This window comes from Coffea eugenioides, chromosome 1 (genome assembly GCF_003713205.1).
Source record: "Coffea eugenioides isolate CCC68of chromosome 1, Ceug_1.0, whole genome shotgun sequence".
NCBI lineage: Eukaryota > Viridiplantae > Streptophyta > Magnoliopsida > Gentianales > Rubiaceae > Coffea > Coffea eugenioides.
In genome coordinates, this window is record NC_040035.1 from 21,057,781 (window position 1) to 21,076,404 (window position 18,624).

Sequence of the window (18,624 nt, forward strand, 5' to 3'; positions counted from 1 at the left end):
TTATATTGACAAATCTGAAATATTATGTAAATTGGAATCGTAAGGAATCCATTTTGGGTCCTGTGATCTTGAGAAAGTTTTAAACAGGCATTTTAAATGTAACTTCACTCTAGTATGGTGCGATAAAACTCAGTATCTAGTGTTTTGCTTAAAATTTTCCAAACCGACAATTTTCCTTTAGCTCAAAATAGCCCTGATGGTTATAGAAAATAATTTCTCTAGCTTTGAAGTTAAGAGGTTTGTCGACTTATTTCAAGAAAATAATACCAGTTACCCTTTTATAAGGAAAAAAATATCTCAGGAAAACTATAAGAAACATTTCTACTACTTTTGTCAAGCTTCAACTTAAGTAGATTCTTGAATTTACTATAGGAAGTAAACTAGTAATATAGTAGATAAACCTCGATTTGTATAAGCTTAAAAACTGAATAGAAACTTATAGTTTCAAAATTTTGGTATTCTAGGATATTGCGAGGACGCGGAATTCGATTCCCAATTTGACATCTGAACTTCACTCTTGGTGAGTGTTCCAGCTTGTTCTATGCTTACTTGGTTAAAGTGCTTTCTTGACTCAATATGTGATAATTTGCAAAACTAGTTTTTGATCCATCGAAGTGAGCAGTGTGTACTTTATCGCACTAGCCGTTCGAGTGGTGACTTGCGTGAATCATTTTCTCGTGAATCCATGAATCTAAATGTAGTTGCGTCGTTGGGTGAATCCCTCGACTTCTGAATCCAACTACCATGAATCTAAATGTAGTTACGTCGTTGGGTGAATCCCTCGACGCATGAATCTAACTACAATAACGTCGTTGGGTGAATCCCTCGACCAATCATCTACGGGTATATCTCGAGTATACTGCGTCCTTAGTCGGTGTGCGGGCCCGGGACAGGGGTAAGAACGGTGACGGGTTAGGATTACAATGAGTGGATCTACATGGACTATAAGTAGTGAGAGTTGACGGAGAGTCAACTACGATGAATGGTGATCAAGCGAGGAAAATGGCTCCTGAGAGCCCCTGTATCCTACCTTGTGCTGTTATACGCTTTCGTATCTGTTCAATTTGGTTAAGTTATTTCTCGCTGTTTGATTTACGTGACTGCATGTTTTGGGGCACCACTGAGCTTTAGCTCACCCCACGTTTATTTGTTTTCCTTGACAGGTTCTGGAAATTGAAAGCTTTGAAACTTATCCATGTTTCGTTTTGGGATGTATTTGTACACTATGACTATTTGTGTGGGCTGTAGCGTGTTAAATTTGGATAATGTACTTTTATTTTGGATTGCCACTTGAAGCTGGAAAATGTGTAAAACTTAATTTGGATGCTTGGCTTGATTGTTGTATTTTGTTGTATGAATTTTTTCTTAGTTGGGACAGTACGATTCTATTCCGCAGTTCGCAACGCGTGAAATGTTTAGGAGCCGTCGTTTGGCTATTTTAAATCACTGCTATCTCTGAAGTTAATGTGGTTTTAGTGATGGTCTTCTTCAGAGGAATTGTTTTGTAATAGATTAGGTTATTCTTCGAAAGGTTTTGGGTTAGAATGCTTGCGTGAGTCCTGGCGAGAGCTGGGCAGACGGCCCGCCAACCCTTTGGTTCGCCTTAGGGGGAAGTGGGGTCGCCACAGGATATCTCAGGGCTTGGTTCCAGCCCGGTTCCAAGGGTAGACGAACTATTCGAGCCAGCAGGGGGTTGGTCGAAGATAGTTCCATGCTAACCTTGGGATTTAGTTCTTTGTTAAAGTTTTGATGAAAGCTAAGTTATTTTGTTTCGCTCGAGCTGCTGTGTGCTGTTGACTGGCCAGCGGGGGTTGATAAGGTGAATGAGGAAAGTTAAGTGGAGTCTACGGTCTATGAGTACTTTGGTTGACGGAGTGTCAACAGGCGTTCAAGCTCGGGGAATTGAACTGGCTTTGGAGCCACCTGTATCCTACCATTGTGTTGTTACCTTTTTGTTATTGATGTGAAATAACCCTGATTACTTGTTATTTGGATGTGAGTTTACATTTATACCCCTGATTACTCACTAAGTATATAGCTTACTCTATTCTATTTGTTTTCCTTAGCAGGGGACCGACGCGGGGATCGCTCGGGAAGGTGTTTAGACTTTTGATTATAGAATAGTTGAATTTGTACTTGTTCTAAGTTGACTAGTAAGATATATATAGTTGTCGTGTTGGTTGTAGTTCTCAGCTTTTCTAGGGTTTACTTTCTGGTACTTGTGGTATGTATGATTTGATGTATTAGTTTATGCAACTTTTGAAGCTGTAATAGAGTAAATAGAACTTTCTTTTGGCGTGAAATCTATTTTCTCATGATAAGTAGTGAGTCGTGGTGCGAGTTAGGCAGGCGTCCCCCCGATACCCTCGGGTTCGCCCTTGGGAGAAGTGGGGGTGTCACAGGTGGTATCAGAACTCCTAGGTTAGAGGACTTGGGCAGTTGGGAAATGTGTTATAGAACATCGAAGTATTCGATTGTATTTAAGATGAATCGTGTCTCTTAAGTTGAAATGCCGGAAAACTGATTCGGTGATGTCTTGTTGTGTAGGTACGGAGGCTGGTGGACCTAGCGATACCGGTTGACCTAGCTACACTACGAATTGGACTGAGTTATCTTCATCAAAGTTGTAGGCCTTTGTCTTAGCTTCAAAATGGTATAAATTTCATCCCAATCCAATAAGCATAGCCTTGGTTGTGTCCGTTACGCAAAACAACGTCAAATATGTCTTTTGCTAAACTTCATTTCCGCACATGTCGTTAGCTTGATTTTGTACTTGTACGACTTTGAGCCTATTGAACGGCTATTGAAATGAGATTATTTGGTGTGTGACTTTGGGACTGTTTGAGGAAAATATTGAAGCCATGAATGGCTGGAAAATAGGTAAACACAAGAGGCATGTCGCCAAATTTTCACTAGAGATATAAACTAGCCTTTGGAGTTCTAGTTCTGTCTTTTGCAAATTTGACTTGGATACACCGAAAATTGGGTTGAGGTGTCTTCATGGAAGGTGTAATCTTTTGTCTAAGCTTCGAGACATTACCAAGTGCCTTTTGATCCGATAGCCACAGCTTTGATTATGGTCCAAACCGTGTAACCTATTGTTATACCTTTTTCATTTTCACGCACGCGTACATGCATGTCTCAACCGTTTTTGCCGTTTTGGAGCGTTTAAGCCTAATTTTGTTATTTAGTTACCATTCCGGCCGTTTCGACCAATTTCGACATTCTTTTGGCATTAACGTCGTTTTTGACCGTTTTTGATTATTTTCGACCGTTTTCAATCGTTTAAGTAATAAACTGCTATTGTATGGCCGTTTCACTTATGTGTGTATATAATCTGTCAATACAGACTGTGAGGCTTTTGACGGTGACAGTCAAGCTCAGTGAATTACATCATTTTTCGTGCCAAGCTTTATCAAGTGAGTAATTGGGTTGTTTCTTGATGTGAAATTATCAAATTGCTTTGTATATGTTAAATGGGTACTTAGACGAGGGTGTACTTTATCTCACTCGACCTAACCCTATCCTTTGTTTTGATTTCATATGTGAGAATACATGTCTTATGTTGAGTATCACCCTCTTGCTGTGTGCTGATGGGGATGGTTACATGATTTGAGTCGAACCCCTTTTGCTGTGTGTTGTTGGGGTAAGTACTTTGTTGTGTACTTTGTTGAGAGATATCATCTATTGAGAGATTGGATATCTCAGGGCTTGGTTCCAGCCCGGTTCCAAGGGTAGACGAACTATTCGAGCCAGCCGGGGGTTGGTCGAAGATAGTTCCATGCTAACCTTGGGATTTAGTTCTTTGTTAAATCTTTGATGAAAGCTAAGTTATTTTGTTTCGCTCGAGCTGCTGTGTGCTATTGACTGGCCAGCGGGGATTGATAAGGTGAACGGGGAAAGTTAAGTGGAGTCTACGGTCTATGAGTACTTTGGTTGACGGAGTGTCAACAGGCGTTCAAGCTCGGGGAATTGAACTGGCTTTGGAGCCACCTGTATCCTACCATTACGTTGTTACCTTTTTGTTATTGATGTGAAATAACCTGATTACTTGTTATTTGGATGTGAGTTTACATTTATACCCCTGATTACTCACTAAGCATATAGGTTACCCCATTCTATTTGTTTTCCTTAGTAGGGGGCCGACGCGGGGATCGCTCGGGAAGGTGTTTAGACTTTTGATTATAGAATAGTTGAATTTGTACTTGTTCTAAGTTGACTAGTAAGATGTATATAGTTGTCGTGGTGGTTATAGTTCTCAGCTTTTCGAGGGTTTACTTTCTGGTACTTGTGGTATGTATGACTTGATGTATTAGTTTATGCAACTTTTGAAGTTGTAATAGAGTAAATTGAACTTTCTTTTGGTGTGAAATCTATTTTCTCATGATAAGTAGTGAGTCCTGGCACGAGCTAGGCAGGTGTCCCGCCGATATCCTCGGGTTCGCCCTTGGGAGAAGTGGGGGCGTCACACCATCAACAACCCAACAACTATCTTGCTATCACTAACTAACTACTAGCTTACTGCTATGAATTGAAGAGAAAAAGTTGAGGGTTTCTTGGATGATTACCTTGCTGCCAAAAGAAGATTAAACACTAGGATTTGAGCTTCTAAATCACCAAGTTTCTTCCTTGATCAGGTCCTCTTCCAAGCTTGTATGATGACCCAAGAAAAGAAGCAAGTGTAGAGAGCTTTCTTGGAGCAACAATGGAAGAAGCAAGTTGAAATTTTTGAGGGGAAATGAGGAGAGGAAGGGCCGGCCATGGAGAGGAAAGAAAGAGACTGTTTGTGTGGTAGTTGGGTGACTTGATTGAGTGACAAGAGAAATGACATAAAGGTGGTCTTGGCCCAAAAGTCAACGATTGATTAGCGAGCCATTAGTGCTCCTAATTGAGCTTAACTTAACTCACTCACACCTAATCCCTCAATTAAATTTTCTTAGTCTACTATTGATCATTCTTAATTCTCCAAGATTATTGCACTCTCGGACCGAATTTTTCTCAAAAAATGTGCATTACTATTTCTCGCTAAACGAGCCGCAGAAAAATGAAATTCGCTAACGAAACGTTTTAAAAATATAAATGAGACATTGTCCCATACAAATGGATTTAAAATGAATGAAATAAATTATTTGGAGTAAATGGATAATTAAATAATTAAATAAGCCGGTAAAATGAAATAAAAGTAAGAAAAATTGAAAATTCGAGTCCTCGCAGGAGGATCACCCGTCAAGATTCTTGTGGATACTGGGAGCTCAGACTGTTTCATCCATTATGGGCTGGTTGAATTTTTACGATTGCCTCATCAAGCAATCCTGAATTTTTTTGTAGAGGTGACGCTGTTGAATTTTTACGATTGCCTCATCAACCAAAGAATTTTTGAATTTTTGTTGGGGTGGGAGAAGTCGGGGCCAGGTGACGCTGGTGTAGTGGAGGGGCTCCACCAAACGACAGTGGAGGGCGGGTGCCAGGGGGATGCGGAGGGACATGCGTCTGATACGTTAACGGTGGCGGTCATAGAGGAGGCAGGAGCAGGGGACCCAGAGTCAAGGGGGTTGCAAGCTTTGATGCTTGCGCCTATTGGGAGGAAGGGAGCTGAGTCACAGGTTTCTCTCAGTAATGCATTTGCAGCCTTGGAAGGGGAGAGTGAGGAGCTGTTGGAGATGGGGATCCCTAGGGGAGCGAGGTCGCTGAGTCCAGTGCGGGGAGAGGCTAAGAGGTGGGTGACGATGCAGGAACTCCGTGAGGCGCAGATGCAGCTGACGCGTCGCTTGAAGGCGGACAGGGTGGGGATGGGCTGGAGGTCAGGGGCAAGCACGATGGCGGAGGGGCAGATTCAGACCCTACTGGACAGCAGCATGGGGGCTGATAAGGATAGGCAACAAGGCACGGCGACAAGGGGTAGGGGCACAAGAAAGAGGTATGCACTCCGATCTAATGTTAAGTCCCATTAATTTTTTGGTTTGGAATATACAGGGTGCGTCAAAAAAAGACTCGCTTCGTTATTTAAAGAAGATGAAGCATGACTATAGCATAAAAATTCTGGTTTTGTTGGAACCTATGTTGGAGGAGGGACGGTTGGAATACGTGCAAAGATTTTTAGGGTGTGCTTCGGCAGGATCCTATGCGGAGGGGAAAATATGGGTTTTATGGGATTTTCCTCTCAACATATCTTTCAACACACATGCGGACCAGTTGGTGGATATGGAACTAAGTTTCCCTACGGGTAAAGTCTATTTTTCAGCGGTCTATGCGCGATGCACAGGTGTAGCTCGAAGACCCCTTTGGGGTGTCATGGAGACGTTGGCGGGAGACCGACAATCCCCCTGGATGCTGGCCGGGGACTTCAACGTTATCTCGGCGGTCTCGGAACGACAAGGGGGGGCGCCTCCGAATGCTCGGAACATGGAGGAGTTTAATCAAGCAATATTTAATAGTGGCCTGGCTCCGGTGGTCTTCGAGGGGTCTCCTTTCACTTGGACGAATGGGACAGTGTGGCAACGGTTGGACAGGGTTTTGGCGAATAGCGCTTGGACCGAACAGTATGGTATTTCAAGGGTGCTGCATCTTGTAAGGGGTCGGTCGGATCATGCACCTCTCTTGATTAAGTGTGGCATGTCGGGACGGGGCTCAGCGGCCTTCAGATTCCTCAATGTTTGGACTCGGCATGATGCTTTGTTGGGAATGGTGCGCAGGGCATGGGAAGAGGGTAACTCAGCACGTACAATGTCTGACCTACATAGGAAGCTGGCAAGCGTGCGAAGCAAGTTACGGGTGTGGAACAAGGAGGTGTTCGGCAACATTGGCGACAGGGTGGCGGAGCTTGGCCAAGCTATGAAGGTAAAGGAGGAGGGGTATGACAGGGAACAGACTTCTGCGGCCAAGATTGACTATCATGAGGCTAGGGCAGCATACATGCATCAGTTGGCGATTGAGTGTGACTTTTGGAGACAAGAAATCAAGAGTTAAATGGATTCAAGCGGGGGACGCAAATACTGCTTTTTTCCACGCAGTGGTGAGGCAAAGACGTGCTGCTAACTATATTGGCAGGATAAGAAGTCCGACGGGGCAGTGGTTCACAACGAAGGAGGATATTAAGGATTCGCAGCGCATTTCTTTGCACAGCTTTTCAGCTCCGATAGAAGTACGGATCGCCACCCAACTTTGACTTGCTCCCTGCCGAGGGTCTCGCGGGAGGATAACGAGAACTTGGTGCTCCTGCCAAGCATGGAAGAGGTGCGCGAGGTGGTCTTTTCAATCAATGCCGACAGTGCTGCTGGGCCCGATGGTTTTGGGTCGGGATTTTATCAAGCATGTTGGGAGATAATTAAGGTTGACGTGGTGTCGGCGGTGCAGGATTTCTTTCAAGGCGGATGGCTATCAAAGGGAGTCACCAGCACATCAATTGTGTTGATACCCAAAGTGCAGGGGGCATCTTCCTGGCAGGAGTTTCGGCCAATCAGCTTGTGCAATGTAAGCTCCAAGATTGTCTCCAAAATTGTGGCCAATAGGTTAAATAGGTTGCTTCCCGCACTGATCTCGCCGTGGCAGTCCGGCTTTGTGCCGGGTCGCCAAATCATTGACAACATTTTGTTGGCTCAGGAACATGCGCAGGAGCTGGATCGCCGATTGGAAATTCCTAATCTAATGCTCAAACTAGATATGGAAAAGGCGTATGATAGAGTGGAGTGGTCTTTCCTACTATTCATGCTCAGGGAGTTCGGCTTTGAGGAGAACGTGGTGGATCTGATTTTCCGTTTGGTGGCAAACAACTGGTTCTCCGTGCTCATCAATGGGGAGCCGGCGGGATTTTTCAAATCGACAAGGGGGGTCAGACAGGGGGATCCTATATCCCCCTCGCTTTTCCTACTAGTCGCGGAATTTTTCGGGAGGGGATTGGAGGCCTTGTTTCAGTCGGGTCGGCATAGGTTTTTTCACACTGGAGGTATGAAAGTCCCGTATTTGGCTTTCGCCGATGATGTCATTGTGTTCACACGATTGTCGAGGGACGTTTTGGAGGCAGTGGCAGATTTCTTTAGGCTCTACCAGCAGTATTCCGGTCAAAAGATTAATGTGGACAAAAGTTGCTTTGTCTGTCCGTCAGGAACTCCCGATGAGCAGGTACAACTGGTGACTCGCATCCTGCGTTTTCAACGCCAATTCTTTCCGATGATTTATCTCGGGGTCCCTATCTCTCGAGGTAGGAGTGCATCATTGGCCTTTGATGGGATTGTCGCAAAAGTGCGGGCGCGTGTATGTCATTGGAGCACGAGATTGCTGTCTGCAGGGGGGAAATTAATTCTGATTAAGCATGTGTTGAATTCAATGCCATTATACTTACTCCAAGTGCTGAAACCTCCCAAGGCTGTCTTGACGACACTGGGGAGGGTATTTAATGCGTTCCTGTGGGACAAAAATCAGCATGATAAAAGAATACATTGGAAGTCCTGGGAGTCAATGTGTTTTCCAACGGAGGAGGGTGGAGTGGGGGTGAGGTCTTTGGAGGACATGGTTAAGGCGTTTTCTTGTAAGCTGTGGTGGAGGCTGAGGCAGAGAAGGTCAGTCTGGGCGGAGTACATGTTTTCAAAGTATATAGGGGATTAGCATCCGATTCAGGCGTTAGCAGTCAGACCGAAAGGGTCATGGAAGCGGCTTATCGGTATACGCGAGATGGCGGAGGCGAATATTTCGTGGAGCCTTGGCCCAGGTCTGGTAGATTTCTGGTTGGATACCTGGTGTGAGCGGGGACCTCTTCAGTCTTTGGTGCCAGCAGAGAGTGACCGTCCTCATTTCTTGGTGGCAGAGTTTTTGGGACGGGACGGGTGGAACAAGGACCGGCTCCTGCAGTGGCTGCCGCGGCATCTTGTGGAGATGGTAGTTGAAGTACCCTTTGACCTGGAGGGTCAGGATCAAATCATGTGGTCTCCATCGTCGTCGGCGGGGTTCTTACTAAGCTCGGCTTGGGAGAGCTGTCGAAGGCGCCAAGGTACATTCCCCATGCACGGGATGGTGTGGAATAGGGGTGTACTGTTGAAGATGTCTCTGTTCTCTTGGCGTCTGTTGAGAAGCTTTGTACCGGTGGATTCGGTTATCCGCCAGCGAGGGATACCTTTGGTCTCTCGCTGCTCGTGTTGTCTTGACCATGAAGAATCGATACTACACCTCTTTGCCAATGGCCCTGTGGCAACGGAGGTTTGGGGACACTTTGGGGGCAGGTTTGGGATAGGTCGGCGACCAATTGAGGGGTTGGAGAGTCTGTGGAAGAAATGGGCGGCATCACTTCCACGGTTGCCGGTCTATCATATCAGGTGTATCCTCCCGGTTCTGATATGGTGGTTCCTCTGGAAGGGACGAAACAAGGCACGTTACGAAGGTCAGACATTCTCTGCGCAGCGAGTTAGTTGGGAGGTGGACAACTTCATACAGGATATGGGCCGTGCGGGGAGGCTGAGGAAGGCGCAGTTCTATGGTGACATGGAGGACACTTGGGCAAGGCTGGCTGGTTCGGTCGCTCGTCAACGGCGGCCAACAGTGGTTTCCTGGCACAGGCCCCCACTCCATATGAGCAAATTAAACACAGACGCCAGCGTGATCAATGGCAGGGCGACTGGAGGAGGAGTTTTGCGTGACTCGAATGGTAGGCTCATTTTCGCGTTTTACAAGGAGTTTGGGGAGAAGGGGGTACTGGGGGCTGAGGCGTTGGCGCTTCAGGAAGGGTTGCGGGAATGTGTGACACGGGGGGTTCAGGGGGTATTGGTGGAAGTAGACTCGGCGGCTCTGGTATCGCTTGTCAATTCGTCGGCGTTGGGAAGATGGGCACATTGCAATATACTGCGTCGGATTCGTCGTCTGCTGAGGCAGGTGGTTGGGACGGTTACACACATTTTCAGAGAGGCAAACATGGTGGCAGACAGGTTAGCGGCCATGCAAGGCTGGCCAAGTACGGTTTTTGAGTCAGCTCGGCAGTTGCCGAGGGACGTTCGCGGGTGTCTAGTCATGGATGCTAGGGAATTCCCGTCCTTTAGATTAGTACCCGGGTAGATAGTGGCTCTTTTGTGGTGTCGTGTCGCTGTAGTTCGTGATCTTGAATAAATATAACGAGTGTTTTTAATAAAAAAAAAAAAAAAAAAAAACAGTTAGTCCTTTTACTGTGACTTTGGCTGATCGAACTGACATTACCAATGGGACAATTTGTCCAAAAGTAATTTGGCTAATATAGGGTTATCAATTTCAATTTGATTTGAAGATAATGGAGCTAGGAGAATGGGACATTATCCTAGGAGTAGACTGGATGTGCCAATTTAGTCCCATCACCTTTGATTTCTATGCACTCAGCATTGCCCTTAATAGTAGGGGTGATTTATTGTATCTCCAAGGTTTCATCAATCAACTTGTAATGGAACTTGTGAGAGGCAAAGATCTCAGGTCATTTATACAGGAAAAACAAAGGAGTTGTGCCACTTTGCAGGCAGAACTTAAAGGGAACTAGGAGAAGGGTATTCCTGAGTAGATAGAACACATCATGCAATAGTACCCTCAAGCGTTTGACACTCCAAAGGTCTACCTCCAGAGAGAGAACTAGATCATCAAATCATTCTTAAACTAGAAGCTGAACCATTCAAGCTCAAACCATACAAGTATCCTCATTCCCATAAAATTGAAATTAAGAAGCAGGTTGTTGAGATGCTCACTAATGGGATTGTTAAACATAGTAGTATTCCCTTTGCTACACCTGTTTTGTTAGTCAAAAAGAAGGACAATTCCTGGAAATTGTGTGCAGATTACAGAAAGCTAAATGAGTTAACTGTTAAGGATAGATTCCCCATTCCAAACATTGATGCATTACTAAATGAACTGCATGGGATGAAATATATGCCTAACCTCGACCTTAGAGTTGGTTACCATCAATTAAGGGTCAAAGCAGTTGACACACCTAAAACTACTTTTCAAGCATATCATGGCCATTTTGAATTCTTAGTGATGCCATTTTGATTGACAAATGCTCCAGCTACTTTCCAAGCTTTGAGGAATAGAATATTTCATCCATATATGAGGAGATTTGTATTGGTATTCTTTAATGACATCCTGATTTACAGTCCCACATTAGAATTACGTGCACAGTACTTGCAAACTATTTTAAGAGTTTTAGCTAACAACCATCTCTACTATAAGAGGTCTAAGTGTACTTTTGCTCAAACTTCAGTCGAATATTTGGGGTATGTGATCTCTAAAGCTGGAGTGAGTATGGATACAACTAAGGTGGAATGTATAAAATCCTAGCCTACTCCCAGTACAGTTAAAGAGTTGAGAGGATTTTTGCAGTTAACTGGGTACTATAGGAGGTTCATTAAAGGATATGGGGTGATCTGCAAGCCATTAACTCAGCTATTAAAGAAAGAGGGGTTTGTGTGGAACCATAATGCTTAGATAGCTTTTGAAGATCTAAAAAAATCATGAAAACGGCACCAGTTCTGAGCATGCCAAACTTTGAGATTCCTTTTGTAATAGAAACTGATGCATGTGGAGTTGGCATTGGGGCAGTATTGATGCAGCGAGGACATCCTAGAGCTTTCCTTAGCAAGGCCTTATCATCTCAGAACTTGGGAATGTCTGTTTATGAAAATGAGATATTTGCTCTGGTGCTAGCTGTGACCAAATGGAAGCACTACTTAGTTGGTCACCACTTTATCATCAAAACAGACCATCAAGCTCTCAAATATCTATTGGAACAAAGACTTACTCATCCATTGCAAAATAAGTGGCTCACCAAACTGTTAGGCTTGGACTATGAGATTAATACAAAAAAGGCCTCTGACAATGGGGTGGCTGATGCCTTATCTAGAAGAAGATTGGAAGGAATCAGTGGAAATCAGGGAGTAGTAAATCAACTATGTCATTTCATCAGTAGAACCAGCTTGGATGGAGGAGTTACTTGAGAGTTACGATGGTGATACAGAGACTCAACACATAATATCTCAATTATTATTAGATCCAAATGCTAATCCCATGTATCAACTAGAACAAGGGTTGCTCAAATTCAAAGGGAAGTTATATGTGGGATCAGCTAATGAAATCAAGCATAGTTTAATCAAAACTTTACATGATTCAACTGTTGGGGGCAAGAGGATGCTTACATAGGGTACAGATTCTATTTTACTGGCCAGGAATCAAGAAGGATGTTATACACTTTGTATAGTCTTGTGATACTACAACCTATTCTAGTTCCTCAATAGGCATGGTCACACTTGACCATGGACTTTATTGAACAACTTCCTTTATCTAATGGGTATGATACCATTTTGGCAGTGGTGGATCATTTCACCAAGTTTAATCACTTCATGAAGCTCACTCGTCCTTACTCTACACAGTAGGCAACTTAGGTGTTCCTTGACAATGTGTACAAATTACATGGCCTACAAGAATCAATCATTTCTAGTAGAGATAGGATATTCATTAGCAGATTCTAGCAGAAGTTGTTTAGAATGATGGGCATTGACCTGCATTATAGCTCATCTTACCATCCTCAATCAAATGGTCAAAGTGAAAGGGTGAACCAATGCCTAGAAAATTATCTCAGGTGTATGTGCAGTGAACATCTCTCACACTGGAGTAATTGGTTATCTACAGTTGAAATATGGTATAATACCAATATTCATACAAGTTTGCAACGTACACCATTTGAAGCATTATGTGGTTATAAACCAGTCCATCTTCCTTTAGGACCCTTCCATGATAATATAATACCTGCTGCAACTAACATGGTACAAGAGAGACTCCAGGTCCTATCCAACATCAAGGAGAATCTTGCCAAGGCTCAGAACCAAATGAAACATTATGCTGATAAACACAGGACAGAGAGGGTTTTCCAAGTGGGAGATTAGGTTTTCCTTAAATTACAACCTTATAGACAGTAAATAGTGGCTATTAGAAGAAACTTGAGGTTGTCTGCTAAGACTTTGGACCATTCAAGGTCATTGAGAATGTAGGAGTAGTAGCATATAAACCACAACTACAAGACAGAGCTAGGATCCATCCGGTATTTCATGTCTCATTGTTGAAGAAGAAGATCGGAGTCACTCAAGATATTGAGCCTACGCTTCCTGAAGTGGATGCATCAGATCAATGTTTATTAAAGCTTGAGAGGGTACTTAAAAGGAGAGTTATCATGTGCAACTCCCAGCCAACCATTCAGTATCTGGTGAAATGGAACCATCTGCTAGAATCTGAATCTTCTTGGGAAGATAAGAGTTTTATTAACAAGCAATTTCCAGATTTTCAAGCTTGCGGACAAGCTTAATTTTAGAAGGGAGGGAATGTCAGGCACTTCAAGAATTAAAGGCTAGCATTTTACCATTGAAGCTCTGCATTTTAGTCATATGAAGTTTGCTGATATTGAAACTACATCGTTAAACTTAGTCTGGTAATTATTTCCATTATTACAAGTTAGTTAGCAGTAATTGTATAAAGGATTAGTTTTGTAATAGAAATAGTTAACGAATTAGTGCAGAACCAATTTTCTCTCTCATTTCGATTATTCATTCTACTTTTCCTTCTCTTCCCTACTTTATCTTCCTCTGATCATTTATTTTTCTTCTCCCAATCTTACTCAATTCTTTCAATTCTAGTTCTTTAGTCCATTTCCTAAGCTTCACAGCCTAACACATAACCACCAATCAATCAGCCCTTCTTCCTTTGATGGCTCAAATCACTTCAGAACCCCATCAAATCTTGGCCAAAAATTTGTCTCTTACATCCTGAATTTTTTTATTGGATAAGAGTCACCTGTAGCTCTCACCATCCCAGAGTGACTGTGTGAGAACCCGTAAATTTTCCCATTTTCTAGGTTTTATTATCTTTCATGGCTTGTTTTCTGCATTTTCGTGAGTAGGAAAAAATTCTAGATACTTTTAAGGAGCAGATATAGTTTTTAGATGATTTTTCTAGTATCGAATAGTTTCTGAGAAATTAAGAGCGTATACCGGACGTGGGATCCCCTAGTGCGAAAAGTTCGGAAAAATTCGGCCAACTAGGTTAAGTTTTGGATACTGGAATTAATTTACCGGATGTTAAGAGATAAGTAGAGGTTGCAATTTGGATTGGTGTGAGAGGAAACAAAGTGATAGACTTGCATTAATGAAGGTGACAAGTGTCACCATGGGATTTGTCCTTAAGTAAGACTACTATTCCTTTTCTTACCATTGACCAAATAAATCAAAAAAATACCAAAATTTCACCAGTTTTCTCTTCATCTTGGCCGAGCTCCTTGAGCAACAAAAGAAAGAAAACTCTTCAAGTTTTTGGCTTCAATCTTGCTTCAATCAACTCACTCAACCATTGAACCTTGATTTTGCTCCATAAAAACCATTAATGAAGTGATAGTGAGGTGTTGTGTGGAGTTATTTGGAAAGCTAAGAGGCCTAGTTGCTCTCTCTCTCTTGTTTCTAAGGTGAGTTATGAAGAACCACTCTCCTCCCTCTAATGATGCTTAATTTATGCTTAGTGGTGGTATAAGATGCAACTTTATGGATTATATTGTGATTTTTTGTTGAATTGATGAAGTTTTGTAATTATTGGGGATTTTTCTGTTTTAATATGAATATGATTGTGTGGCTATGTATGATGATTGGAAATGGTATGTAAGGGACCTAGGAGGTGGAAAAAGTGGTTAATTGCAATCAATTGCTGTTTTGGAAGAAAATTGAAAAAAATTAGGGTTTGATGTTCTTCATTCTGCCTGGTACTGTAGCTCATAGCTAGGGGCCGACTTGGCCTTGTCTTAAAACATGAAAGTTGTAGGGAATGATATTCTAGAGGTTCCTACAAAATTTCAGGTCAATCGGAGTAGCGTAACTTGAGAAAAGTCGAAATTACCCTTGCTGTCCTGGTTTTACCCGAATTTGGGAATTGCTTCTGTAATTGGTTATTTTGGTCAGGAATGCTTCCGAATTGGTTCTTGAGGTCTTCTGATGAAACGTATCCCTGATTCTTATATTTCATCTGGTTTTGGAATTTATGGATTTGGACTTATGTAGCCTGTTTTATGATGTTTGCACTAGAATGCGTTCTGTGAATCTGTTTTTGCGGTTCTGGTATTGTAGATTGCATTTTTGACCTGGTTACACTAGAAACTGGGTTGAGTGACCTTCTAAAATATTTTAGCCCTATCTCTTAGCTTCGAAAAGGTGGGTCTTGCACCTTCATCCGATAAGCGTAGTGCCTTTGGTGCCATTACAGCAAAATGACGTCAAAAACTGTTTTTTTCAGGGTTAAAGCTAGTTCCATTTCCGGATTTTTCTGGTTTCCTCTATTGCTTGTGTGTGCTTATGGAACCCTATTTTGGGAATATTTGGCATTGGATTATGACTCGTTATCGAGTCTCATTGTACTTGTTTGCATGTTTTAGGGCATGACGGTGGTTCACGACGTTCCTTTGACGGAAGTGCATGAAATATCACTTTCGAGCTTGGTGAGTGTACTACTCACTTGTGTGTTACTATATGGCTTTGATACTCGAACTTGATGAGTTAAATGTTATTGTACCATCAATATTAATTGAATTAAGGGTGTACTTTATCACTCTCACTTATTTCTCATGTTATTGGAATGTCACATGAAATGTTACATGAAATGAAAAGTACTTGACTTGGCGTCGTTTGGAAGCTTGTATCCAATGACCTTTCTGTGACCTCTGAGCTCAACACCTGTGGCCAGTTACTCGAGTCGGGCCGGCAAGGGCCTGATCAATTAGATAACGAACCGCGGTAGTCTGTTTTGGGATCTTTGGGTATTGAGACCCTTGATTCCGGTATACTCGAGTAATACCACAGTGCAAGTGTTTGGATTTCGGGCCCGGTAGGGGTATGTTGGGTGGAAGGAATGGAAGTAAAGTGGAGTCTACGGTTGGTTACTCTTAAACATTGACGGAGGGTCAATGAGCTTCGATCAAGAATGCAAACGAGGAAAAGGGCTCTTGAGAGCCGCCCGTATCCTTTTATCACCATTAATGTGTGCCTTTGTTTACTTTTGATGTATTGAAATGAAAAGCTTGATGCTTATATGAACTTGGTTGCTTGAGTAGTATTATCTCACTGGGCAATTAGCTCACTCTATTCCTTTTGTTTTTCTTACAGGAAAATAAATACTTTTGGACTGTAATTGATAATTGGTTGCCGAAATGAGCTAGTTGGACATATCTTTTGTATAGCTCATTTAGTGAAACCCTAAATGTACTTTTGGGACCGTTTCTCTTTTGATTTGGCAAACCAGACATGTATCCACTTTTGAATACTTTTGTATGCCACTTTGGCTTGTAATTGCTAAAGTTCAAGATGTGAATGTTTGCTTGATAGTTGGTTGGGTTCTGACGGGTCGGTTACTATTCATGGCCGACTCCGGATTTCATTTTTTTTATTTTGGGGTTATTTTGCCATTTTGACCTGTTTACGCGCGTTGTAAGTTTCGGAACGCAATAGATTGCTCTAAACTGCACCGTTAGTCCTGGCGAGAGCTGGGCAGGCAGTCCGCTAACCCCTTTGGTTCGCCTTAGGGGAAGGTGGGGCTGTCACAGACTTCCAGCAATTGTCTTGAACATTTCTGTCATGGTCTAATAAGCATAATTCCTCCACAATTTGGAAATTTATCCTTTCTTGTCACTTGGGATATGAGCAGAAACAATTTCCATGGGAAACTGTCCTATGACTTGGCTAGTTTGCGCCATTTAACAGTCTTTGATCTTGGGGTCAACAGTATCAGTGGAATGCTTCCCTCATGGTTTGATTCTTTATAGAAACTGAAACAATAGCTTTACAGTTTTGATCCCATCTTCTATCTTTAATATATCAAGTCTATAGATGTTAAACCTGTCGTTCAATTTGATACATGGAAAAATTTGAGTGGAATTTGGCAAAACAAATCTACTCAAATTGAAGAAAGTGAACATGAATTTTAATTAGCTTTCTGATTCATTCATTGCCATCATTCATCTTTAATATTTCCTCATTGGCTATCATGGCATTTCAAAGTAATAGCCTATCTGGCAATCTTCCACCTTACATCTGCGAGACCCCCGCATGGCTTGACCTATCAGCAAACAAGTTAATTGGGAATTGTTTCCAACACATTAGGAAACTAAATACATGGCTAGAGTCTCAGCATCACTGCAACTACTGATATACAGGTAAACTTTGCTCATAAATGCTTACATTTACAGTTTTGGAGGGACGATTCCAAAAGAAGTTGGTGTAAGGAATCACAGAGACATGCACAGTGAAACATTTAAAATTTTTAATTCCTTTAGTAGATCGATCTTTGATTAAATCTATGTAACATAGAGTTATTCAAGAAGATTATCTCAATCCATGGAGATCTTATTGGACCGATAGAGACCTGATGCAGAAAAGAAAAGTGATCCACATAGCTGTACAAGTGTCCGGCCTCTAATGGTGATCCACATGAATATCCTTGATTAGAATCTCCTTAGGTGGAATTAGGTTAAGCTAGATTACTGTAGCTATTTCCAAGACACCTCTCACAAATTGGTTGAGATGCGATTTTTAGGAAAACTTGCCCTAATAAGAGAAATAAGAGATGCGATTTTTTCCTTATCTTATTGGGCGAATTTTAGGTAACTTTTCTCTCAAGATTTTTCTCAAAAATCTCACAAGCTAATTTGTGTGTCGATTAGTCTTGCTAGCAAAAACTTAGTGAGTATTTACACACAAATAAGTTATCCATATCCTTATGGAAAACTGAAATCAGTTTCCTATAGGACTTAACTTTCTTATTCCAATACAACGTTTGTGTTTCGAAGACTTAAACTTATTTGCACTATAAGTCCCTCGAGTTTAATTTATTTCACAAATTAAATTATAAGTTATCTATCAAGTCTCTATTTGAAATTCTTTTAATCCAATTAAAGAAGTCATAAATAAAAATCACCGAAACACTCCTTACTTTAGATATATTTTCCTAACTATTAACTGGTTGTATGTTGGCGCTTGCCCTATAGCGACTTTCTCGGGGAATAGGGTTCGGCACTTGTGGTTTCTTCACCAGGCGGCTGCGCGGCATGGCAGCCCTTCAGCCTTCGGCTGAGGGGCAAGGGTCTCCGGCTACAAGAAAATCCTTCGCACAGCTATTCACAGAACCTACTGCGTCTCCGATCCACGTGAAGCCTGTATCAAAATACAAAGGGGAAGCTGCGGTGATCTTCTCGAAACAAGACGCTGAAAAATTGGCAGCTCCATTCCGCTAGGCTCTGGTGGGAAAATTTTCGCATGGAAGACCTCCGTTGAAGGAAATACGTAAGTTCTTTGCGTCGTTGAATCTCAAGGATCATATTTCTTCACCATGCGGCTGCGCGGCATGGCAGCCCTTCAGCCTTTGGCTGAGGGGCAAGGGTCTCCAGCTACAAGAAAATCCTTCGCACAGCTATTCACCGAACCTGCTGCGTCTCCGATCCACGTGAAGCCTGTATCAACATACAAAGGGGAAGCTGCGGTGATCTTCTCGAAACAAGACGCTGAATGTGACAGCCCCACCTTCCCCTAAGGCGAACCAAAGGGGTTAGCGAACTGCCTGCCCAGCTCTCGCCATGACTAACGGTTCGGTATAGAACGAGCTAATACA

At 42.5% G+C, this 18,624-nt stretch overlaps 1 protein-coding gene across 1 annotated transcript; it reads left to right on the forward strand.

Annotated features, from left to right (window-relative positions):
• Positions 1–8,667: 8,667 nt before the first annotated feature.
• Positions 8,668–10,038, forward strand: LOC113768903. The gene has a single exon (XM_027313410.1). The coding sequence runs from the start codon at positions 8,668–8,670 to the stop codon at positions 10,036–10,038; it is 1,371 nt and encodes a 456-aa protein (XP_027169211.1).
• The last annotated feature ends 8,586 nt before the right edge of the window (positions 10,039–18,624 follow it).

Excerpts from the sequence above, each read along its gene's own strand:
- LOC113768903 (XM_027313410.1), top strand. The coding sequence starts at position 8,668 with ATGGCGGAGGCGAATATTTCGTGGAGCCTTGGCCCAGGTCTGGTAGAT.